Source organism: Melanerpes formicivorus, unplaced genomic scaffold (assembly GCF_026170545.1).
Source record: "Melanerpes formicivorus ecotype bairdi unplaced genomic scaffold, bMelFor1.0.p_v2 SCAF_13, whole genome shotgun sequence".
In the NCBI taxonomy this organism is placed as follows: domain Eukaryota; kingdom Metazoa; phylum Chordata; class Aves; order Piciformes; family Picidae; genus Melanerpes; species Melanerpes formicivorus.
The window spans coordinates 17,040,965-17,065,728 of record NW_027142365.1 but is presented as its reverse complement, the minus strand read 5'-3'; the positions used below and the strand labels follow the sequence as shown (position 1 = coordinate 17,065,728).

Here is a 24,764-nt window from a genome sequence, read left to right as displayed (position 1 = left end):
CGGAGCCCTCAGCGACCGGCGTCTCCTCCCGCCCCCTTCCCGCCTTTTCCCCGCCCGGCTCCGCCTCGTCACGGCGATCAGCTGCGCGCGCGTGTCACGTGGGCGCGTGTCGAAGGTCACGGCGCCCACAATGGAGCTGTCGCCTTACGCTCAGGGTGGGTGGCGGCTGTTGGCCGACCCCAGCCGCTTCACCCGCCGGCCTTACGCTGCTCTCCTCCGTGCCGCCTTCCGCAGCCTCCTCGATCACTCGCATGACGGGTTGGGTAAGGCCGTGGGAGGAGGTGGGGGTGGGGGGGCTGGTGTATGTGTGTAGGGGGAAGCGGTGAGGGCCGCGGAACGCGCAGGCAGGCACCGTTCTCCTGTATGTCCCACCGCCGGCGTGTGTCCGCGGGTCTGCGCAGGTGTCCACACCCCTGCCCGCGCAGCCAGGGGGAAGATCCCACCCGGAGCGTCGCCCGTGGACGGCTCCACGGTGCCGCTGCGCGGGGTGTCATCGCTAATGCGCGTTTGCTTCATTAAAGCTCCAACACGCCGACAAGAGAAGAGAAGGGAAGGGGGAGGGTGGGTTCGGGACCCCTGCGCGCTCCTTTCGGCGTGGCGAGGCGGGAAGGTGGGCTACCTACGGCCGCGCTTTTTATTCGCGCGGGGACGCTTCTTCACGGCGAAGCCCGGCGTGATGGTGTGCGGCCGTGCCGTTAATTTGGGGTGTTAATGACCCCGCCGCGCACGGTGCGGGGCAGGGGCGGGTGGGCAGCCTCTCTCCCCTGCCTGGCCGGTGGCGCCAGCTCAGCTCCTCGCCTTTGGCAACAGGCTGCTGAGAACCGCGGTCGGGGCTCGGAGAGGAAATTGAGGGCTTTTTTTTTTTTTTCCTTCCCTTTCTCCTTTTTTTTTTTTTGTATATTTTTAATGGGAAGGAGATGTAGAGACGGCGGGCGGGCAGCGCTGGACCGCCCCGCCTGGTACAGTTTGCCCCAGCTAGAGCTTGAGTCACCTCTCCTGCCGCCTCCTCCTCACACCTTGCCTGCTGGTACCATCCTGTCGGTTTAAAACCCCAAACGTGTTTCATTTGGAAGCTTTTCTGGGAAAGATACCCTTCAAAGGGGAGCAGCAGCTCGCGGCACTGTCCCGTTAGGGTTTGGCAAATAACGTGTGTCATCAGTAATTCCATTTATTTTAGATGATCCAGACCTGAAAGATATTGACCCTACAGTATTAAAACATTGCCATGCTGCAGCTGCAACGTGTATTCTGGAGGCAGGGAAGCATAAAGCTGACGTATCTGCTATAAGGTACTCACACTTGGAAGCTACCCTATTGCTCTGGCAGTTGTTTAACTGTGCTGCTGAGTTAATGTTAACAGAAAACTAATAAAGTCTTTTTTTCCCTGTAGCACATGTCTCGAGGACTGTAAACTGGACAAAGAGAGAATAGAACAATTTTGCACCGAATATCAGGTTTTTAAAAGAAAAAAAACTTAACCTATTTGTTTTCTTTCTCTCATAGGAATTTATTGAATATAGCTGCTTTTTTTTTTTTTCTTTTTTTCTTTTTTATTTCTTTTAATTTTTTCCAGAAAAACAAGGACGCACTGGAAATCCTCTTGGGAAGGTAGGTCAGTCAGCACAGATGCACAGTTTTCATTGCAGCTGCTTTAAAACTGTCCTGGAAAATACCTCATAAAGTAAGAAATGTTGTTGGGCTTGGGGGGGGAAAAAAAAGAAATAAATTTTGCTTTTTTTTTTTTTAAACAAACTTCAGTTGTTCTCCTTTGGGGATTCTGCTCTTAAGAAACTTTTGGAACTTTTCAAGAAGCGTTACAGGGAGCATGAAAAAGTTCTGTGCTGATGGATAGCTTGAGTAAGGGGCGTTTTCTTTTAGCACAGGGAACTTGTAACTATTGTGTCTTTCAGCATAGGCAGATCTCCTCTGTATGTAACTGATGTGTCCTGGCGCTTGGAGTATCAAATCAAGGTAATTTTAATGCATCAGGTTGGTTTTTTTCGGTCCATTTCAGTGCTGAGACCTGACTTTTTTTCCCTGTGCTGTTTGTTTTTAATTTAGAACAACCAACTTCATAAAACTTACCAGCCTTCCTACTTGGTGACCTTAAACGTAGAGGTACTGTACTCCTGGCAGCCTCAGGGCCAAACCCCCAATTTCAGAGTTTTGTTTGGTTGTTTTTGTGAATAAAAGTCATTGTTGTGTTGTTTCATTTTGCCTTCAGAACGGTGATTCAGGATCACACCCAGATGTTAGTTTTAGTTGCACGATGGAACAATTACAGGTACTTCCTTCATTGTTGTTTCAGTGCTCAGCTCCGGTTGTGGCTGTGTATGTTTTTAATAACTTGCCAATCAAAATGAAATCCTGGATGCTCTTATTAAAAAAATAGTAATAATCACAAGCTGGGAGGGCAGGGGAGAATCTTCCCTTGAAATTATTCAAGTGTAGTTTTCCTGTCTTCTCAAGTAAAGCTGCAAAGTAACTGATTTTAGTTGCATGGGGAGTGTTTTACCTACATGCATAAATATTTTGTCTGTTTTCATAACTGTTAAATATGGGTAAATAAATAATTTTCTGGAACTCTTGACTTCCCATGCTTTAGAGAAATGATGAAAGAAGCTGGTTCAGTAATTTAAGTGTGTGATGATTTTAACAGAAAAACAAGGGAAGGCTCTTCAGTGGTGTTAATGACATGTAAGAAACGTACTGAAACAAACCTTGATCTTTGTTTAGTGCTTTAAATGTGTAATTGAACAATAGAAGCATTGTAATGCTTGGCAATGCCCAGACTGGAGGATTGGGAACAGGGGTTGGAGAGAGGGGAAAAGCAAGATATTAAAACTTGGGGGTTACACCTCTGCTCTTTTCACCTATGTCTTCAGAGTCCACCTTCTCTTACTAATGAGTAATTTTGATCACTTTGCCTACTTAGTTAAATCTGATGTGCTGTGGCTGGAGAATGGTCCTAGTACCAAATTGCACTCCAGATATTTCCAGTGTTTTAGAAATGTTTATAGGACTTCAAAGCCTAGAGCAGATGTCAGCATTTAGCCATCTTAGCCTATGTGCTAAGAGTAGTCATCTCTTTTGGTAGATGATAGATGTTAAAACCTGTTTTCCTTGACTTTCCTTGCTCTGTTGTAAAAATAAGGGGCTATTTAATCACTTGCTGGCATCGCCCCATCAGCTGCAACATTTCTTTGTGGTATAAGGTGCTGGTTTCCAGTGCCTCTCTTTAAAAAAATTACTCTGTTCCTCTAGCTACCCTTGTAAAAAACCATCTTCATTCTAAGGCAGTATTTCATCTCTTAGGATTTAGTTGGAAAATTAAAAGATGCTGCAAAAAGTCTAGAAAGAGCAACTCAGATGTGATGGAGGGAAGGTGTCAGCCTGCCGAGATGGAGTAGTGTCTTTCCTCAGAACGTCTTCTAAACTACAACTGTCTTTCATCTCATGATGAAAACTTGTGTTGTTCGGGGTGGTTTTGTTTTAGTTTGGCTTTTTTTGGTTTTCGTTGCCTTTTTTTTTTTTTTTTCTTTTAAGTCTCTGCACTTGATGGTCCTTTCTTGTGCCTTTTTTTTAAATTAACTTTTGTTAAAGATCTGCTTAACTGTCGTCTTTTCAAAGCATCCTTTCTCTTTTATTTTTGCTTTTTTAGAATTCTCCTTTTTTTTTTTTTTTTTCCCTGGGAATCTAATAAAGTTTATTTGCTCCTGTTCTGAAATTTCTATGGCTGAAGTCGCGGTACCCAAAGGGAAGATGCTGTGGGCTCTGCTCCACGAGGCAAAAATCCCTTTTCCTCCCGTGCCGTTTGCTAAATTGCCCCCCGCGCTTTGTTACTCTCTCCAGACGAGCTAACATTTCTTCCAAGTTGAGGCCACAGGGACTCCCAATTTAATTTGAGGGCGGCGGTGCCCCTCACGGAAACCCTGGGCTCCGCGGTCGAGCAAAGGCGGGTGCGACTCGGAATCGACGGCGTTTCCCCCATCGCTGTGCCGCTCGGTGCCCGGCGATGGGGCCGCTATCTCCCCTTGCCGCTCATCCTGCGCCGTCCCCCGCTCCGGTGGCCGCAGCGAAGGCGCTCGTTGCCGGCCGAACCCCGCAGACAGCTCGCACCTGCCAGCGAGGAGAGAGTGGCCCCGCGGAGGAAGCGCGGAGCGGACGGGCCCTCGCCGCCGCGGCGCCGGGCTCTTCCCTTCCCGCTCTTTCGCGCGCAGGCTGCGGGCGGCGGCTTGTCCTCGGCGGCGGTGAGCGGCTGCGTGTGTTTCCCCGCTTCCCTCCCTCCCGCTCCGGTGGTTGTAGCGCCCGGCGCTCTCCGTTCCCTCCGCGGGGCGGGAGCCGCCGCGGATCGCCGCGACACCCGCTACCGCCGCCGCTCGAGGGGCGCCAGGGCGGGTTGGGGCCGGCACGGCTGCTCTGGGCGGGAAGGCGGCGGCGCAGCCCGCCGAGGGGACGTCTCGCCCCGACGCTGTCGGCCCCGCGCAGCCCCGACGGGGCGGGCAGCGGGAGGGCAACGCGCACGAGGCGCCGGGAGCGCGAGGCCGCGGTGCGGTGTATGCCCCCCTTCCACCCCCCCCGACCCTCGCCAGTCCGGCTAACCCCGCAGGGATTCGCGACGGGACGGGGCGCCCGCGGGTGTTGGTGTCCGCGCAACAAGTGCGCGGAGACTAGGGGTAAGAGTGAGTGGGCGGTGTGTGGGGCCGGCGCCGGGGGGGGCTGCGGCGAGGGGAGGACGGAGAGGGCAGCGCCAGGGACGCACCTCGGCGGGTTCGGGGGGGGTGGAGGGAGGCGACTTCGAAGAGGTGAAGGGGCGGGGGGGGGGGTTGTGAGGCGCGGAGGGCGTAGAACAGGCGGAGGCAGCGCGGGGGGAAGGAAGCATCGGGCTGCTGCGGACGGGGGGTGGGCGGGAGCCGCGGAGCAGGAGCGGGGCCGGGGGTCGGGGGCGGGCGGCGGGGAAAAGGAGGCATCGGCGGCGCGCGGGCGGGCGCGTGCAGGGCCGGGGGGAGGGGAGGGAGGAGGTAAGGGGGGAGGGAGGGGAGGGGGCGGTGGAGGGAGGCGGGAGGGAGGGGTGGGGGGGAGGGGGTGCAGAGAGGCGGGGGCGGGGGGGGAGGCGGAGGCGGCCGGGTTGCGGGATTGGGTCACGGGGAGGCTGCCGGGCCCCGGCGGCAGCGCCGCTAATTCCCAGGCCGCCCTTAAGGAATGAGGCGCCCCACGTGACGCTGGCGGGGCGGGCGAACTCCGAGCCATTTTGGGGACGGTGTCAGTTTCCACTGTGTGTGCCTTCAGCGTTGCATTCTTCCCTCCTCCGCCCTCCTCCCTCCCTCCCTCCCTCCCTCCCTCCTCCCTCCCTCCCTCCCGCCCGCCAGCCAGCCCGCCCTCCTTCCCTTCCCCGGGTCCCCGCCACCAACTATGAAATAACAACAACAATAATACTCCATCAGCAGCAGCAGCATAATAATCATAATCATAATAAAAAAAAAAGGAACGCGAGCGAGGCCGCGAGGCGGAGCAGGGGGGCAAGAGGGAGAGACAATGGGCTGGTGGAGAGAGGACCCATCCGGACCAGGGAGACTTTGCGCTCCCCGCGCCTGAGCCGCTGGGGCGGCGAACTCGGAGGGAGAGCGAGGGAGCGAGGACGGCCCGGTGGCCGAGAGGAGCAACCCCGGGTGTTTTGTAACTAAAATGAGCGGAGCGCAGCGGCGGCGGCGGCGGCAATAAGCTTATTGCAATTGACAGCGTCTGCAGTTCATTTCAAGATGGCCGCTTGGCTCACATTCATTTTCTGCTGAACGACTTTTAACTTTCATTGTCTTTTTTGGCCGCTCCGATCGTCACCCACCGGCTCCGTTTTCCGGGTACGTATGAAGGGAGGTGTCGCCTTTCCAAGGGCGGGGGGCTCAGGGGGCTCGGCGGTGGTTTTCGGCCGGTTTGGGGGCTGCAAAGGGGAGCCTAGGTGTCCCCCGAGCTCTCCGTATGGGAAAAGCGCTGACAGGCTGCTCCAGCCACACACACACATATAGACACGCAGCAGCAGCCTGTGCACTCGCTCGCGTTACGCGCCCACATTTGCAAATTTTAGTTCCTTTCTTTCTCCAGACCCCCCCTAAAACCTTTCTGTGCACATGGCCCCCGAGGAGAATATTTATATTTCCAGACCCTGCTGCCAGCCCGGCCTGAGCGCTCTTTGTTTAAAGGCAGATTTTGATTAAACAGGGACGTTCGTGAATTCTGGAGCTGCCTGGGTCAAGTGATTTCAGTCCTCCCCGAAAGAAATGTCTCTGGGGGAGGTTAAAATGTCAGATAGCGTACCCATTTTATAGGGATAGAGCCAGCGGGGGGTAGCGATCCTCCTGGAGGGGTTGTTAGGCGTCGGGGCACCCAGGAGAAAATGTTATTAACTTAAGTTGGACAAGTACTTGTGTGAAATTGGATGGGTTGTAAGATGGCGGTTCCCAGTTGTTTCCAATGTCTCCTCTTACATTTATGCTCTAAATGCTGAAGTTTGGGGGTTTGTGTCTGCTGGGAGACCAAGGGGTGGCCAACACCGAGAAGTAACTTTTCGGGGGGAGGTTAAGGATGGCAGTTTGGCTGCGATCTTGGGGAGCTGGGGCGTGCGGTTTGCTGGAGCCTTTGGAGCAAAGGTGATGTGTCTGTGGGACGCAGGGGGTTGGGGGGTTTTGCATTTCTTTTCTCTGGGTTTTTGTTTGTGGTTGTGGTTTGTTGGTTTTTTTTGTTTTTAAACTCCTGAGCCCGGGAAGGGCAAATTTACATGAAATCCTTTGTCATGTCTTAAAGATGTCATGAGTGGGCTCCTCGTGTTGCTTATGGGCAGCTCTGGAAAGTTGCTGGTGTTATGTTTTTTGGTGACTGCGTGGCCTTGACAATATGTAGCGCGGGTTGTTTCCCTGTGTTTATTGTAAATATTTGAAAATCAGAGACAAATCACCAGAAAAATCACTTTCCTGTGGAAGTGACCCAATCGCTTTTCAGCCTCTAGAAACTTTGTTTCACTCTTGCACTCTCCAGCAAAGCCGAGGAAAACCTGGGTGTGGGTGCCCATTTGCAAGCTTGCTGTTAAATGGGTATTTTTTTCCTAATCTATAGTGGCCAGAGCAACTTATTTTATGGGACTGTCCCAAAGACCTGGTAAATTCGGGAAATACAGTTCAGTAAAGCTACTTTTAGTGTCTCTGTGCAGTGCGTCCTGGAAACTGAGACAGACCTTGTGCTACAGTTTGCCAAAAGACACGGAGGCTTGACCTAGCTGATCGCTTAGATGGTGCAAAATTCACATTTTTGTGTATTTTTCCAGTAGATAGATCTTGTCTTTCGCCTAGTTCTAGGGAGGCGATTTAAGCGATTGGGGTCCTTTTGCACTCCCTGTATCCAGGTCTTTCTCGGTTGGAGCATGGTGAGGCAGAGCTATCTGAGCTGCTTGTGCCCTCCTCTAAAACATATGTAGCCATTCTTAGGCGAAAGGGGAATAACAGTCTCGCTAGTAAAAATGGCTCTGACTGATAGTGGGTGAAGATGTAGAATGACGGCTGCTTTATTCCCAACGAGAGAGTTTTCCGAGAGGAAGGAGATGGGTGCAAAGTACACAAACCTACTCGAGCGATGCTTCTGGGTTTTATCTATGTATTTTCTGCTAGAGACCTGTCGAGCAAGGTTTGATGGCTTATTGCCTTTATGGATTTTTTATAACGTAGCTGATTCTTAGCAGGAGAATGCACTTCTGTTTTTCTTCATTTTGACACAACCCGTTTCAGGCCTCTAAATAATCAGCTGGCTGGCAGTGTTTGCTTGGAGCAAGTATTATCTCCGTGTATTTTACATTTAGTTGTTCCGTGTGTCAGTGTGTAAATATATATATTGTTCAGGCTGAGGGGCTCTTTTGTGCTAGCCATGTGAAGTGTTGGTATTCGCTCTGCTATCAGCACAAGCAAGGGGGGGAAGAAAATAATTCAGTCTGAAAGGGTTTTTCTCTCGTACCAAAATGTTAAGCTCAGACTGCTGTAGTAGAGCCTTCTGCGTTAGTGTCACGTACCCGCAGGCACAGACATTGGTGTGCTTGTGCCTGTGCGGGTGGCTTTTGGGGGTGAAAAGTTAGGCGCCTGGTTCAGCTCGCTGGAGGAAAATCACTGATTCCAAAGCCGGCTGAAAGCACGTTGAAAATGTGCTAACTTTAGGCAATAAATAATCCACGTTTAGATGTTGCTTCGACAAAACAGGTTTCACGGTTGAATTTAATCCCCCCTTCCTTCATTTTAGGAAAGGGCTACTCCTGTGTAGAATAAAAGTGTTTATGTCTGAGGGGGTTTGTCCTAGACTGGGAGGGCTTGGGAAGGAAATCTCGATCAGCCCGACTTGCGTGACCTCGGGCACTGCTGGTTTAAAAACATTTTGTCTTTGATATCAAAGATTTTTATAGATTATAAGGTGGTGAGTTGAACAAATAAAACACAGACCCGAGAAAGCAGCTTGTCCATGATTAAGGACCTAAAGGCACCTCAGAGTCCTCGGCTTCAGGGCTCTCCAGAGGAGCTCAGAAGCTCGGGGTTTGCCTTATTGGGAAAAGCAGACCTTCGGCATCGGTTTAGAATTAAAAAGTGGAGGGTCAGGGACCCTGGAAGCTACATTTAAACCCCAGATACAGTGTAGCGGACGTCTTGCTCTCCCGCACGGGGCTCGGAACAGCTTTGGGGACCTGGTCTGGCTTGGTACTTCTTGCAATTCGCTTTTCTGTGTGCTGGCCGGCTGTGGTTTGGTGCTGGGCAGTTTTATCTGCTGCTCACGCGAGGGTTCTCCTGCAGCAGCAAGAGAAGTTTGCTGGCTGGGGTCGCTCGTTGGCGCTGTGCACACTTCTGGAGGAATATTGTACCCCTGTCTTGGGCGATTTGGCCGAAATTCAAAGCTTCTGGAAAGCTTAGTGTGTTGTCTCTCTCTCACACTTTTTTTTTTTTTTTTTTTTTCTCTGCTGCCTAACAGCGAAAGTTTGCGAGTGGCTGGGAAGATCCAGCATCTTGAGTCTTCGGCTCTCACGGTGCTGCCGTGAGAGGTGGCTCGCAAGCTCTGCCTTGGGAAGAGTGGGGACCAAGGATGAAAACTGGTGTGCTGGGGGCACTGACAGGGGGAAATGAATGGCTTGCACCGGAGCAACCTTGTTACCTTGCATTTTTCAGGATCTGGCTGACAGAAAATGATTTACTCTGCGATTGGCGTGGCTGGCGGGGTTTTTTCCCCTCAGTGTACTTTCCCTTTTACATCTCCTTCCCTCTCATTTCAAATGGCATGTGTGCATCTTAGCGCTGGTGCAAGTGCATCCGATGGGGGTTTATGGGTTTCAGACTGTGAAAATGACATTTGTTTTTCACTCTTGCCGCTGCATTGTGTTGACAAGGTGTTGATTTAGCTTCAGGAATGATCTGGTCACATGGTCCTTCGCATGTTGTCACTAATGTACCGTTTAAAGTCGGTGTGGGCTTTTTGTCTCCCCCCCACCTCCTCGGTGTGCTTTATTCCTGAAAAGGGGGTCTGTTTAAGGACCCGGAGACTCGTTTTCTCCTGCCCAAACACCTTACCCTGGTGCTGCAAATCTCTTTCCACCTCTTGCAAAACTTTGCACTGCGCTCGCTTCGTCCGCGGGAGGCTTTTGAAAGGGGAGGCAAAAGAGGGGGGAAGGAAAGAAAAAAGAGAGCTAGAAGAGGGGGAGGGGGGAAAGGAAGGAAGGAGAGAAAGGAGGGAAGGGGAGAGGGGATGCTGGTGGCGCGTAGCGGGGCTCGGCATCCCGCGGCGGTGCGGGGGGCTCGGTCCCGGCAGTGCGGCTCGGCTCGGCTCGGCGGAGGGAGGGAGCGTAGGGGGAGAGGAGCGATCTCAGACCAGCTCCTCGCACCGAGTCGACGTGGAGAGAGGCCCCTGAGAGGATCCGAAATGGCCGAGGCTCGGGAGGAGCCTATGCTGCTCGCCTCCGCCGGGCTGAGACCCCAAAGCGCGGCTCAGACCCACGCCTGGAGCCGGCCCCCGGCGGCTCGGGCCGGCCCCGCTCTTCTCCCCAGGCACCCTCGGGGCAGCAGCACCCCGACCGCGCCTGGGCCACCCCCCAGCCCCCTTCTCCCCTCGCCCTCCCCCTTTCCTCGCAACCCGGCTCCCAGACCCCCGCGGGCTCCTCGCCTCCTCCACCCCCTCCGCCAGCCCCCGGGCCCCGCGTCCCACCCCCTGGCCCGGCTCGGCTCGGCCCGGCCCGCCCCCCGGCCGCCCCCCCGCCTGGCTCTCGTGTGTTCCCAGCGGTGGCAGGATGCCAAGTGTAAGTGTAAGTTGCTATAGCAACCCCCTCGGAGAGCGGAGCAGATCCGGATCGGCACCGAGCGGCCGCGGCAGCCGCCCGGACACCCTTGGCGGGCCGGCCCCGCTGCCCCGGTGCCCGGCCCCGCTCCGAGGTGCGTGTGTCCCCCCCCTGCCGGTCCCTCCCCCCCCGCCGCCCCTCCCCGCTCTCCGGAAATGCCAGGGCAGCCGCACCGGGAGGCGCTGGTTCCCCTTTGTGCTGCTCGCCGGCAGCCCCAGTGCCCGGCCGGCCCCCTCGTCCCCTCCCCGGAGATCGTCGCCGCATCGCCGCTCGGGCGAGCCAGAGCCGGCCGGTGCCGCGCCGGGCCGCGGGGAGAGCCGGTACCCGCTGGGGAGCGGCGCGGTGGGTGCCGCCGAGCGATCGCGGCTTCGCGGGGCTGCGCCCAGGCCGGCCCGGGGTGGTGCGGGGACATCCCGCCGGCCCCGGGACCGGCCTCCGCCCGCCGCCGTCTCTGCCGCCTTCCGCGCTTTCTCTTCCCGTGCGCCGGGGATGCGACTGCTCGGGGGGGACCGGACGCGCCGGATGCCGGCACCTGGGACCGCCGCGCTCGTCCCCGCTGACCGGTGCTCTCTGTGTGTGTCTTGCAGAGCCCCCTCTCGCCACGCCAAAATGCATCGCACCACCAGAATCAAAATAACCGAGCTAAATCCCCATCTCATGTGCGTGCTCTGCGGCGGCTACTTCATTGATGCTACAACCATCATTGAGTGCCTCCACTCCTGTAAGTACAACCGGCCGCTCCGCGCTCTTCTTCCGACGCTTCCCACCTATCTCGGCATGCCGGGAATAAAAAAACAAACACCCAAACCCCAACCCTCAACCCAAGCCCCAGCCCCCGAGGTGCCCAGGACCGCCGCCCCTCCGCCTCCCCGACGGGCTGGGAAATAGGTGGCCTGGCCGCGGTGCAGATTTTTTCTGATGACGGCCCTACGGTCTTTGTTAAAGTAATAATATATGTGCTCTAAGCGTCTCCTTTTCATGGTAATTGCAGCTTATTTGGGTATTTGTTTAGCTTAAGCAGCGCGCTGCTGACAATGGACGATTTGCTCTCGCTTGCATAGTTTAGAAAATCGCACCTATAGCTCTGCATATCTGAGTGTCACCTCCGAGCAGTACTAAAAGGCTTTCGTGTTTGACTTGCAGTCTGTAAGACCTGTATCGTGCGTTACTTGGAGACCAGCAAGTATTGTCCCATCTGTGATGTCCAAGTTCACAAAACTCGACCGCTTTTGAATATAAGGTAGGAGGAAGATGCAACCCACACCTCCTATTTTCCTTCTGATGGGGAGACCAGCAGCAGTCGTGTTGATGTTATCTCTTGGTCAGTGATTTAAATGTGAAAGGACTTGTCAATTTACAAGCTAACTCCTCTGTGTGCTCTCTCTTTGGAGTTTTGTCATTGGTTGAAATTATTTCTCTAGATGAGGAATAGAAAATTTTTGTTAGTCTTTTTCTTTTCCATGTGGACAACCATTGGTGCACTGCCTCTTCCCTCTGCCCCACGCTCATGGGCACCACCCCAACAGCTTCTACCCCCACTTTCTGTATTCCCCTTCACTCCAGCCTTTGCTGCTAGTTAGAAAAACTACTGCTGAAACTTTCCAAGCTAGGAGGCAAAAGGCTTTAAATCATGATTTTCCTTTCAGAAACATGTTTCTTTTCAGTGTTACTCTTTTTTTTCCTCTGCTTTCTGGGGAGGACATGTAGCTGTTGTTCAGGCCTTCCTTCAGTCCACAAGAATTATTTTGTATCTGTGGCGGCAGAGATGAGCTTTGGTTTACAGGGGTGCTTAGAGCAATGTTAATTTGACTTCAAGGTCTTGTCAGTGAACTTTTTATGACTAGACTCCTACTTGGTAGAAGATGTCTCACTGTTGTGAAAGATTAGATACAAGGAGCTTCTGCTTGGGTTAAAACCTCTCTTCATATGCCTAATTTTACCTTTTGGGGTTGTTCCTTTTTCAGGTCAGATAAAACCCTCCAGGATATCGTATATAAGCTAGTACCAGGCCTTTTCAAAAGTAAGTAGTTCAACTGTTGTTTGGTTGCTTGGGTTTTTTTTCTGGAGCAGAAAACCAGACCCAGAGCTGCTCTTCTATGTCACTACTGGTAGCTACAGCATATATACTAAAAGAAGAATATCTGCTTTTCCATCTAGATGAAATGAAAAGACGAAGGGATTTTTATGCTGCTCATCCGTCGGCTGATGGTAAAAATCTTCTCATTCACAACTTTCATAAATGCATCACTGACTGAGATGCTTCACTGTTTCCTTTTAAACTTACAAATCCTGTAGTGCCATGACAGAATTTTAAGAACTAAAGTCAGTGTAAAGCAAAGTTTATTGTTCTAACAGTCAGGTAGCTTTAATTCATAATCTTACTCTGGAGATTTATCTTGGGTTTGGGTTTTGGGTTTGGTTGGCTTTTGTTTTTTTTTTTCTTCTTGTTGAGAATTGTCATCCTTCCTGATTTGAATTTCAAAATGTAAATTATTGTGGAAATTTCTGCGCAGCTGCCAATGGCTCTAATGAAGACAGGGGAGAAGTGGCTGATGAAGACAAAAGAATTATAACAGACGACGAGATAATAAGCTTATCCATTGAGTTCTTTGACCAGAATAGGCAAGTTCCAGAATGGCAATATTTTATGTTTACCTGACTGAGAGCTGCTGTCTTTGTTATTTGTTGTAATTGTTCCCTTTCTTCTCACAGACTGGAACGAAAAGGAAATAAGGAGAAAGAAAAATCAAAGGAAGAGGTAAGTAAGTTTTCCTTGCTTTAGGGGAGACAAAACACACACAAGTATCTTGGGGGCAGGTTTGCAGCTGAAACAAAATCAAAACGTATGGCTATATGTATCTAGAACTTATTATGGTGCTAGGTGTGGAAGAGGTCAAGTGTCTCCATATAGCTGTAGGTGTAAACAACTGTGTAAAACATCCCCAGTGTGACTTTTAAACTGGAATTAGATTTTTCTGGGTCAGATTCTGTGATAAGTTATTTATTAATTTATTTTTCAAATTGCTAGGTACTAGATGTATCTCCTAAAAAAGAGATTTGCTGTGAGATAAATAGCTTTATGTACAAAATCAGCTGCCTTTTTTAACTGCTCTTATTCTGGAAATGTAATTTACCACTTATTTCTGTGGTTCCTCATGAGGCAGCAGAAGCTGTTGTATTATAATTCAGTGTTTTATAATGTGTAAAAAAAATCAAAAAAGAAAGACAAAAAGTTAAGAGTGCAGCTTTGGTTGTACATCAGTAGATTGATGTTCTTTCCTGTGCCATCAGGTGAATGACAAAAGATACTTGCGCTGCCCAGCAGCAATGACAGTGATGCATCTAAGAAAGTTCCTGAGGAGTAAAATGGATATACCAAACACTTTCCAGGTACCTCTGGGGAAAGAGGGGGGGGGTATTTTTTTAAGTCAGTCTTGCTATTCTGAGCCTAGTAATGCTGTTAGCACTCCTCATGACAGCCAGCTCCAGCAAGTGCTAACTACAAGTATTTCTGGTTTGTACAAGACGTTGATGGGATTAAGAACATTATTTTTAAGATATCTGCAGAGTTTGGTCACACTAATTTTTTTTAAACACTCTGAATATCGAGGTATCAAGAGGTTGTTTGTTAGTGTGTTCAAAATATATCAAAGAGATTAAAAAATTCCCTGTTCCCTGCTGGTTTGGTATAGTATTTTATCAATTTTTGGATGTATATGGCAGCAGGGTTGCTTTGACCTCTAGGGGTGAATGCCTGGATGCACCTTAATGCAAGGATTCATATCTTGAACAGATTGATGTGATGTATGAAGAGGAGCCTCTGAAGGACTACTACACCCTAATGGATATTGCCTACATCTATACCTGGAGGCGGGTGAGTGACCAGCTTGTTTTTCCCAGGGGGAAAGGGGAGTGAGTCATGGCCCTGGGAGGGCACTTACCAGGCTCTCCCTTTTGCCTTGCAGAATGGGCCTCTCCCGCTGAAGTACCGTGTCCGACCTACTTGCAAGAGGATGAAGATCAGTCACCAGAGGGAAGGCTTGAATAACAGCGGGGAGCTGGAAAGTGACTCTGGGAGCGACAAGGCGAGCAGCCCAGCAGGAGGCATCCCCTCCACCTCCTCCTGTTTGCCCAGCCCCAGCACGCCGGTCCAGTCTCCTCACCCCCAGTTCCCCCACATCTCCAGCACCATGAACGGCACCAGCAGCAGCCCCAGCAGTAACCACCAGTCCTCCTTTACCAACAGAGCACGGAAAACATCGATAAATGGCTCCTCGGCCACTTCGTCTGGTTGATGTGCCAACCAGGCTGCCACCCCCACCTCCTGCCCCTCCTTTATATAGATCTCTCCATGCCATTACAGCTTTATAGATGCTAATCCATGTGACTATCGTCCAAATTGCTTTCTTTTGTAGTGACACTGAACTTGGCTATAAAAGGTGGACTAGGTGACATTCAGGATGGACTTTAATGGAAACGCAAGATTGAAATGTAAATTGTTTTCAGAGGACTGGGAAGCAAACAAAACGTTACACCTTCACCTGTTCAGAGTGATGCGGTGTTGTTTCCATCCTCATCATCTGGACTTTGGGGCGGGGCGGGGGAGGGGGGAGTCTCCAGAAGCCGACTCAAATCCCGGGAAGTAGTTTGTTAATCCAGACTAACTCCTCCTCCTCCTCCTCCTCCTCCTCCATTGCGTTCTCTTCGATTGTTATTGTTCTTATGCTGTTTTGTGAACCTGTAGAAAGCAAGTGCTTTTTCATCTTGGAAATCCAACAGAACGGAAAGGATATGCATAGAATAATGCATATATGTAGCCATGTCACTGTGAATAACAATTTATTTTTAATTTGGTTTTGGGGGTTGGTTTTGGTTTTGGTTTTTTTTGGTTTGGTTTTTTTTTTTTTTTGTTTTGCCTATTAGCCATTTTGATTCTTATGTTGCATCTTTTTACTCCTCTGTTGCCGCGCAGAACCGATCAAAAGTAAACTTCAGTTTTTACGATCCGTATGCCTAGAAGCGGGTATTTACCGTTTTATTTACTGACTCGTTTTGAAAATGATTCGCTTTTGTAAGAATCAGATGGCATTATGCTTATTGTACAATGCCATATTGGTATATGACATAACAGGAAACAGTATTGTATGATATATTTATAAATACTATAAAGAAAATATTGTGTTTCATGCACTCATGAGATGGTTGTTAAATCCCCGAACCGGTTCGACCCTTGCAGATGCCACCTGGTTGAGCTCTGCTCGTGCCGCGAGAAGCCCTCTGCGCGTGAGAGCTACAGTATTGGGAAAGCACATCCAAGTCTCTGCTAACCTGGAGGCAATTGGCAATCTCAAAAGGATTTTATTGGCTTTATCTTTCTTTTTTTCCTTTTTTTTTTCTTTTTCCAAGTGATATATTTTTTACTTTACGAAACGTTGAAGTGGTGCAGTGAAGAGAAAAACAACAACAACAACAATAAAACTTAGGGGATGCGGAAGTCTTTGAGACCTGTTTGATTACCATTTTTTTTTTGTTGGTTGGTGTGGTGGGACTGTGTTTTTAAAAGCACATGGAACCATTTGAGAAGCCATAAACTATTCGGTATAAATTTTAAGGAGCCAGCAAGCGGCTGGGTGAAGGCATTTTATCTAAATTTGTTTTAATATATATGTATATGGTACAGTACTAACTTCATGAAGAGTTAACAGGTACTTCAATATTTCCAATAAATTGTGGGGAATGCCTCCTCTTTAATGGCCTGCAAATAGGTGCATTTGATTAGAGGCTTCTGAGGGTATTATTTTTATTATTCTTTTTATTTTTCAGTAGAAGGAACTTTTCCACCCTGAACTGCGAACAGCCCAGAACACTGTTCAATTTGTGCTTTGCTTTGGTCGAACTTCGTGTGTGTTCATCACCCATGAGTTACACATTTGTGAGGGTGTTTATTCTATATGGATATTGTTTCATGTTTGTACGGGAAAAAATTGTAGTTAAAACATTTCATTGTCTCCAGTCTGCAAAAGAAGCACAATTCTTATTGCTTTGTCTTGCTTATAGTCATTAAATCATTACTTTTGCATATAAATTGCTGTTATTTGTCCTGCTTGTTTTTATAGACCAGGTGATTGCAAATCCTCCACAAGGTTATTGCTTATTGATGTATAATGTCTTGTTAAACAAGAGTTGATATTTTTTTTTTCCTGTAGTAAACATGTACAGTTCAATTTCAACAGTAAAAACTTCAGTTTTATATACACAAATAACTTTCATTTATAGCTGATCAAAGAAATAAATAAAAGGGATAATTCATTGAAACAAAAAATATATAGCAAATGACCTCTGTTGCTAGTGTGGTGTCAAAGGACAAGCATCTTGTTCCCCACTGGAAGTCCTTCTGGGTGCACAAAAGGTTTGAGTGAACAGAACACAAGAGCATTAAAATAACCAAAAGAAAACTAAAAGAAAAGGGGAATAAAAAGAAAAGTAAAAGAAAGGGGGGCCCCCCAAAAAAAAATGAAGAAGTTGCCATTATTTATTTTGGTTGCCTGCCTTGAAAACATTTGCTGTTCTTTATTTGACCCCGAATTATTCTTAAAAATAAGCAAATGGTGTATTCTTACATCCCAGTTGGGCATAGGTTCTACCTCCTGTCTGCTCCAGCTTAGCCCAGGTTGAGGTTTGGTGGCTGGGGAGGGAGAAACAGGCTTTTGGTGGTGATGAGCACCAGGTTCCTCCTGCTCTGGATTTCTTCTTAGAGCCTCAGTAGAACTCAATACGGTTTAATGTAAAGATACTTCCCCGTGCGGCCAAGTGTCTATCCTGGCACGCTTCCCTCAACTGTACGAGTTAATCACGCTGTGTTGCTTAAATTAATTCACCCAAAGAGCAGCACTAGAGAGAGGCTTGTGCCTCAGCACACCCATCAAACCGCGTCTATTGACACCGCGAGTAGCCAATAATGACAACCTGTAACACCAAAACGGTGCTAAACTTGGTCTTTGTTGAGTGTCCGTGACACACAGAAAGCAGTGAAACAGGAGTCGGGGAATTCCCTTCCAGGTTTATTCAACTCTTACAGCACCTTGCGACTTCTCCCAATTTGACATCTCCCGTCCGAACAGGAACAAACGTTTCCATCAGCTCTCTTGCCCAGCTGCAGGAGCCGCCGAGGATGTTTGTGTTGCCATTTCAAACTTTTGTTCTGTTGTTGGTCCTGAGCAGATGGCAGTGCCATGAGTGTGTGTCGCTGAGCACAGCCGGCAGGACGGACAGAGATAGCATCTCGACGTTCTGCTTGCGAAGCTGCTGTGTCAACCTCCTCGCTTTAACAACGTTTTTCTTCGCAGCTACACAGCGAACGGGTTTCCTTCCTGACAAAAGTAGGTAACACCCCCCCCCCCCCCTTTGGAAAGAAATCTCAGCTCGGTGTACGCCAGAAGAATTTTTCCATTATCCGACGCTGCGTTTGTGCAGATACAGGGATAAAGCCGAAATCTTTTGAGCTTGTTCAACAAGACATCCGATCAAAGGGAGGCAGAGACGGCTGTGCCCGATGGAAAATTATGCTTTTCTGTCTTCGTCCGACTGAATTTTTCCGCCCTCATTCAGCTGCCTGCAGCTCCAAGCAGCACTTTTGTCCCCGTCCGGAACGGGGAACAGTCGGTAGCGATCCAGCTCCGGGGACAGCGAGGTGGAAGGGGCAGAAAGAGCCTCACTGGCTCCTGGAGAAGACAGGCAGAGGCATGGCGAAGGAATGCAGGAACGGGCAGAGGGGGAAAGAGCGGGAGCGCCGGGAGATTGCTCACCGAATGGTGTGTCCCCCAGCACCGAGTGCTGCTCGCAACCCCCCGGGCCGCTACCGCTCGGGTCAATGCCGGCGGGAGGGCACAGCCGAGCAGCTCCCGGGAAGCGGCCGCGTCCTGCCGGCGGCAGAGGAGAGCACGGGGCGGATGCCGCCAAGGAAGCCATGGCAAACTCGGCTCCGAGGCGGCGTTCTCGGGCTCTTGGCAAAGAGGGGGGCGCTGAGTCCTGGAGGCGGAGGCGAAGCCAGCGGCGAGCGTCCTTCCAGTGAGGTGATGGTGCCCCTTCTCTCGCGGTGCCGAGGACATTCCGCTTGTCACCTTCTCCGCCTGGCAGAAGTCACTCGTTTCGCTGGGCGTTTTCAGAAAATAGCCAAAAAGAGTCACGTCGAAGCCGGTACCTTCTACCTGGGCCACCACCTTTTCTTCGCCGCCACAGCCCCGGTCCACCCGTCACTTTCGACCCGCTGGCGAGGAGCTGTGCCCCTGCTTTCCGAACATCGCTTCTGAACGGTTAATTTCAACAACGCAGAAGCTCCTGCAGTTCCGATCTTTGCCACCACACCGATTCGGGAGGATTGGGCTGTCTTGCCCTGCCTGACTCCGGTTTCCAGCCCCGGCGCAGGGCAGGCAGCGGTAGCGGCCCCCGCAGCCAGGTACCGCAGGGGTGGTGCGGCCCCGGCCAGCACCTTGCCCCTTCCCGCTTTTAATACGGTAAAATTCGGAGACAGTGTTTACTCAGATAAGTGTTTCCTGTTTCCGCTGTTAATTTTTAACGTTCTTGCCTCTACTGTAGGTACTTAAAACGGATTTCCTTTATTTCACTAAGAACGGTTTCTTTTTCACCTCCCCTGCCTGTCTCCCGCCCGCAGGACGCTCCGGGAAGGACCCGCTCCTCACTCCTCAGCGCTGCGGGTGCCCGCTTCCCGCACTTCAAAGTCGTTGCCCCGCTCGGAGAGCACCGAGCCGCGGGCGCTGTGTGTTTTCTTAATTCGAGGACTGATAAGATTCCGTCAGCAAGGATTGTTATTATTATTTTCCCCCATCTCCCACTCTTTCATTCCCTTGTCGTCCTACAACTGACGGGCAGTCCCATCCGGATAACAGAAGTCTGCTGAAGCCCGGTCGGGACCTTTTGATCCCGCCGTCCGTGGGGAAGGGATGTAGTATTTACTGAACAGAGTTGATGTAGGCTGGAAAGAAAAATAATTCGGCAGTGGGTAAAGCACGAAGGACTCGTAATTCCCACGACAAATGGAGGTTTTCCCTCCCGGGGGTGGGTAGGGGGAGGCACTTCCAGCCCCGGTCGCTGCCGCGGAGCCGCGGACGTGTCGGAAGGGACAGCTGCAGCCGCGGAAAGGCCGTGCAAAATCCGCGAGCCGGTGCCGGAGGAGGCGGGCAATGCCCCAGGAGTGCCAGCATCCCGTGGGCCTTCTTGCGGCGGGGCGGCCTCCCCGGGGCCACGGAAAGCGGGCGGAGAGCAGCGGTACGACTGCGCTTCGTTCCGCGCCCGCGGGGACGCGGATTCCTATGTTGGCGCGCAAATGCGCCCTTCGGTCCCGCCGGTACCCCGGCGGAGGCCTATGTCACGCCGGCTGCGCCCCCTCAGCCCCGCTGCCCCTGCATGGGCCGGGCCGGCTCCGCGCCCCCCACCGCCCGGGCAGAGGCCATTTTGCGCCTGCGCAGCGCTGGCCCCGCGGAACTTCCCTGCGCGCCGCCAGATTCGAACGGGGTGCGGCGCGCTGCCCCCCCCCCCCGCCGCGTGCTCCGCGCAGCCCAGCGCCCATGTAGAGCGCTTCCCCGCTCAGCTTCCGCCGGTCGCGGCAGGCCGCTGTGGGACGCTGTTCCCCTTGCTTCGCCGCCGAACCGAGTCGGGCCGGGCCGGGCAGGGGACACGGCCAGCAGCAGCACACCGGCTTCTGCAGCCGTCCGCTGAGGCGCAGCGATGCAGCCACGGCTCTGCACCTCCGCGCATGCCGCCTGCCATTCTACCCCGCACGATCCCGCCCCTAGGGGTGCTCCAAGGAGTCTGGGTATTTGGGGATGTGCGTGCTGGGACGTGGGCACCGCGACGGGGCTGCCCGACATCCGCCCGCCAGCTGCGGGCGCCGCGGTCCCGTTCGCCGTGTTGCAGCGACCCTGCTTCCCTTCGGAGGCCCGCTGGCACCAGCCCTCCCCAGGGAACGGCTAAGGCCCCGGGGCGTTCCGACTTCCCCTAGAGTGGTGAGAGGGCCGCGGTGGCCATTTGGCGCCTGTATTTTGATGGCACGCAGTTGAATATCGCACCTCGTCTAGAGAGACAAAGGGCTGGATGCTCCTCACTGCCAGGGACAGGCAGATGCTCTCCCCGCTCTTCAGCGCTGTGGCGCGGGACGCTCCCCAGGGAGAGGCCGGGAGAGCACTCCCCGGTGGCAGAGGGCATTTTTGCAAGGGCAGAGGAGTCCGCAGCCCTTCTCCCACCGCGCCAGCCGCCGCCGCAGTCCCGCTGAAGGAGGCCGTATCCCGGAGCCTCTGCTGAGCGCGGAGCTGCCGGCCACCGCCGCTAGCCCCGGTAATTCTCACTCCTCCCTCTGCATGTGCTGGGGATGCTCGAGCGGTGCCTCCTCGACGAGGCACTTTCTGATCTGTGAGACAACATCATGTCACGTATTCTGCGACTGTTGGAGGGCTCCGAAATGGGATGGTCTTTAAAAAAAATAAATAAGGAAAAAGAAAACACACCCTACTTCAAAGCGTTCCCTCGTACACAACACACACAGACACGAAATAAAAATCTAGGAAATGGGGGGAGGGGGGGGGGGGAACACCAAACAACCAACAACAATAAAAAAGCCCCAAAGAAAACAAACCAAAACCCAAACCAAACAATAAAACACAATCAGAAAGCAAGGTGAAAACGATGCTGCAAGGGGTGTGGAGCCTACGCACACCCTCCGTGGGTCGCCGGCTAGCCCGTGAACGGGTGCTGGTGTATCTAACCCGGACATGTCCCACCAGGAGGAACGAGAATTCGATTTCCCAGGCTGTTGGCGAGCTGGTTGTGGGACACTAAGGGCTATGGCTGGAGCCCCGGGGGCCCGAGCTGCTGTTGCTCGAGCAGGGGTCGTGTCCCCGAGCAGGAGGGCACGCAAGGAGAGACCCCGGACACCGAGGAGCTGGCGACTGCGGAGACGGGCGGAGGTGAGATAGGCTCTCAAAGCCGAGAGAGATGCCTACAAGCCACGGGCTGCCATTTTGTCTCTTTTAAGTGGGTTGCCTTTCCTCTCTCCTGGAGCGCAGTGCGTGGTGGTGGCAGCGGTGTCTCCCTTCGCCCTGCCCCTCCTCGGCCGCCCTCCGGGCAGGTAGCCCGGGGAGGTCTTCTTGGGAAAGCATCAAATCAGCCCCAACCTCCCCAGCCCTGGCGTTTTCCTTGCCACCTCCGCCCTAGGTGCTCGGGGTTTGCAGGCTGTTCAGCTGATTTGTTGCTAATAGCAACCACACGACAGCGATTTGCAGCCTTTTCTGCTGCTGGTGCCTCTCGTTACACCTTCTTCTGCAGACCGGGATATCGTCGTCTGGCTGCTGTCTGTCCCCACCCCTCTAACCACGGCAGCCGGGGACAATGATGGGACAGGAGAACGGGGCGCCGCGGGGCGAGAGGCGGGTTCCACCGTGCGTCGCGCAGATTTGGTTCTTCTAGATCAACAGCTAAATACTGTCAGGCCCCTTACACCGCAGCCGCGTAGGCTCCGCTTATTTCGCATTGTTTGGGAGCATTGTTGCGAGCTGACAGCGCCCGCAATCCTACCGGCACCGGGGGCGGGGGGAGCGCCGGGTTTACATATGTAGATGCAGGCAGCGCTCGGCGCCGATCCGGCACACACCCTCCCCTGGAGCAACAGACACAAAGGAAGACCTCGTTCCTTTCAAGTACACAGAATAAATTAAGCTCCGTCTTTCAGTTTTGGAACGTCCCAAAATATTTTATTATTTTTTTTAATGGCACTGCACTATCGCTGCCGGTTCCGCAGGAAACCAGAGGTGTGACCATACGCACGTGGTGAAGAGGGCTCAGCCCTAGCAGCTAATATTTCCTGATTCCATCCTGCAAGTCAGCCTGAAATGCTATTCCCTTTCCCGTTTTCTTAAGTCCTCATCATTTTTGTTCTGCGCTTGCCTAGCGCAATGGAGAAGCACCCATGTTCTCTGTCATATCCCCACCGCTGGCGTGTTGACGGTCACCAGTGTCTGCTCAAGCGCCAGCGGCATCCTCTTAGGTGAAGAAAAAGGAGAAGTCCTCTTTCTGAGAGCGTTTGAAACGCCTCGACGTTTCTGTCTACGCCTTCTAGAACTAAATTACACCACAGGAAAGCCTCACGAACTAAACTCACCACTGAAAATTTGGAGGGGACCCCAGAAGAGCATAAATTGCTAGAGATGGGAGACAAAGCTCAGGGAATAAGAGAGGGGACCTTCCACTGCCACGGTCCCTCTGACAGGGTTTTTGCAATTACGTAGTGGCAAAGACCGACTTAAATTTGGCAGTTACATTAGTCAAGGATTCACATCTTGCATTTTAATATTTTTCTCCGTTTCTGCACGGAGCTGGAGATCCTTCACTTAGCACACTCTCTTGGAGAGACTCAGTTCCCTACATCCAATTCACTGCCACTACCCCTTCCACGCTCAACCTCCATGCTTTTCTAAAGACCAGAGCTTCCAACTCCGATCGGCGGGAGCGAGTGGCAGAGTTTGTGCGGTGCTGTTGCAACCAACCGCTCTCAGCCGCATGAGCAAGGGGTCCAAAAAAAAAAAAAAAAAAAAAAAAAAAATTTCTTCACCTTGTAAATACCTGCTCGGTGCAGTGCCCTGAACAATTTGCCAGGCGTGTGGCTAGCGGAGGAGAGCTTCCAGAAGCGTCTCGGGTGACGCGGGGAGAGGGCAGAAGGTGGTCCCGGCTGCAGCTCGGCTGTCCCGCAGCCCGGCGGGCAACCCGTAGCCGGTGCGGAAGACTCCGCACCAAGACCTCCGCTTTTTATCAGCGTCGCGCAGCTCTAAGCTGTAGAGGAACAGCCACGGTTTAGCCAGTCCTGGTACCGCGGGACAGGAGCCCCGTCGGGGGGCGATGTGCCTGGCTCTGGACCCACCACCCTGCTGCGGCTGGGACACTGCGAAGGACACGGCTACTGCCGTGCGGGGGCTGAGCCACCTGTTGGTTTCCCCAAGCGGGGAAAGCCCGCGGGAAGCTCCCGCAGCACTCCTCACACTCAAAAAAAAACCCTCCAGGAGCAACCTTGCCCTTCAGAGTCTTTGGCAAAATGCTGTTTTCCCGCCTCGTCACGGGCGTATTACCGACTGAATCAAAGGCTGAGATTAAAGAAGTCCCACCAGAAAGGAAACCCACGTTATTATTTTGGGTAATTGTTACCTTTTCCCCGTGTCCCCGGTTTACTTTTTTAAGGTGGCGTGTTCAGTAATGCAGTCGTTACTAACAACACCCGCTGAAGGATACAGGTTTCCTACTAATGAGCACCCCAGCAGCAGGCAGCGAAGCCTCACAACTACGTCATTTCCATAAATGATTTTCCGTCTTCAGCTCTTTTGCGAGAGCGGTGACATTTCCGTAGACCGCATTTGCATGGTATTTATTCCTCCTCATTATTATTATTAACCGCGTGAAGAGACCCTCAGCATCAGGCAACGAAGTCTAGCAGCATGTTTTGGAGGTTCTCGGGGGTGCGTTTGGTTGCTTAACTTTATATGCTCATCAAACTTAATTAGACAGATAAATCAATTCACCTGTGATAGACACATCTGCTTTAAAAAAAGACCCCGAACCTCTGGAAGTAATTCATCACCGCTTGTTTATTTATTTATTTTAATTTTTTTTTTGTTTAACTGAAGAACAGAAATAAGTATAAAGAAATGTGTTTAACAGCTGTTCCCCTCCTAAAGTACACATGGCGATAATTTCACAGAATATTTTCCTGTGGCAAACGACCTCCTCACCAATCTGATTTAATTTGTCTCCTTTATTTGGAAAGCGCAGCACATTGTCTGTTTGGTTTGTTTGCTCAAAGAGGTACTTTATTATTATTTTATTATATATATGTATTTATATATATATATTCCGCATTAAATGCTCCTGGAAGCACATGGCTCGGTCTGAAGGATGATTCTGCATATGTGACTCCAGCTCTTCTCAACTGAGCAAACCCAGAGGTGACTGTCTTCCTTACACTTGTCAAACTTTAAAACCGCATCTGAAGTAGCTTTAGTCTTTCAGCTCTAAGGTAGGAAGCAAAACTTTGTCCTACCTGTGTCAAACAAGAGGAGTTTGTCGCTCATCTGATTTGGTACATTTAGGGCTGTGCATAACAAAATAGCAGCCTCGGGAATCCGGAAGGCGCTGTGCTTTAGAGTGGGGGACATTTATTACGGAGTAGTAACTCTTCTTCTCTGCTGTGAGTCATGGTTTCACTGGGAGCAGCCCGATCGATAGCAGAGCTAACCAGTAACTTCGTTCACAAACACCCTATGTGTTGGGAACCCCTCTCAGAGGTTCCTTGAAGGAGATACAGAGTCTGTTTCCATCTGGATCCTGACAACTCGGATTTCTTTTTGCAGTCCCACTATTTGCA

At 51.7% G+C, this 24,764-nt stretch overlaps 1 protein-coding gene across 4 annotated transcripts; it reads left to right on the top strand.

Annotated features, from left to right (window-relative positions):
- The first annotated feature begins 109 nt into the window (after positions 1 to 109).
- On the top strand, positions 110 to 15,839 carry BMI1 (BMI1 proto-oncogene, polycomb ring finger). Of its 4 annotated transcripts, XM_068146335.1 has the most exons (14): positions 110 to 263; positions 1,178 to 1,289; positions 1,391 to 1,454; positions 1,574 to 1,608; positions 2,225 to 2,298; positions 10,935 to 11,066; positions 11,489 to 11,585; positions 12,310 to 12,365; positions 12,503 to 12,553; positions 12,859 to 12,967; positions 13,058 to 13,103; positions 13,637 to 13,735; positions 14,139 to 14,219; positions 14,311 to 15,839. In XM_068146335.1, the coding sequence occupies exons 1-14, from the start codon at positions 131 to 133 to the stop codon at positions 14,638 to 14,640; spliced, it is 1,419 nt and encodes a 472-aa protein (XP_068002436.1). In that variant the 5' UTR covers positions 110 to 130; the 3' UTR covers positions 14,641 to 15,839. The 4 variants fall into 4 exon arrangements, with proteins under 4 accessions (XP_068002436.1, XP_068002435.1, XP_068002434.1 ...); XM_068146333.1 differs by lacking the exons at positions 110 to 263; positions 1,178 to 1,289; positions 1,391 to 1,454; positions 1,574 to 1,608; positions 2,225 to 2,298 and adding an exon at positions 4,620 to 4,676 and having other exon boundaries at positions 10,933 to 11,066; XM_068146332.1 differs by lacking the exons at positions 110 to 263; positions 1,178 to 1,289; positions 1,391 to 1,454; positions 1,574 to 1,608; positions 2,225 to 2,298 and adding an exon at positions 5,362 to 5,858 and having other exon boundaries at positions 10,933 to 11,066.
- The last annotated feature ends 8,925 nt before the right edge of the window (positions 15,840 to 24,764 follow it).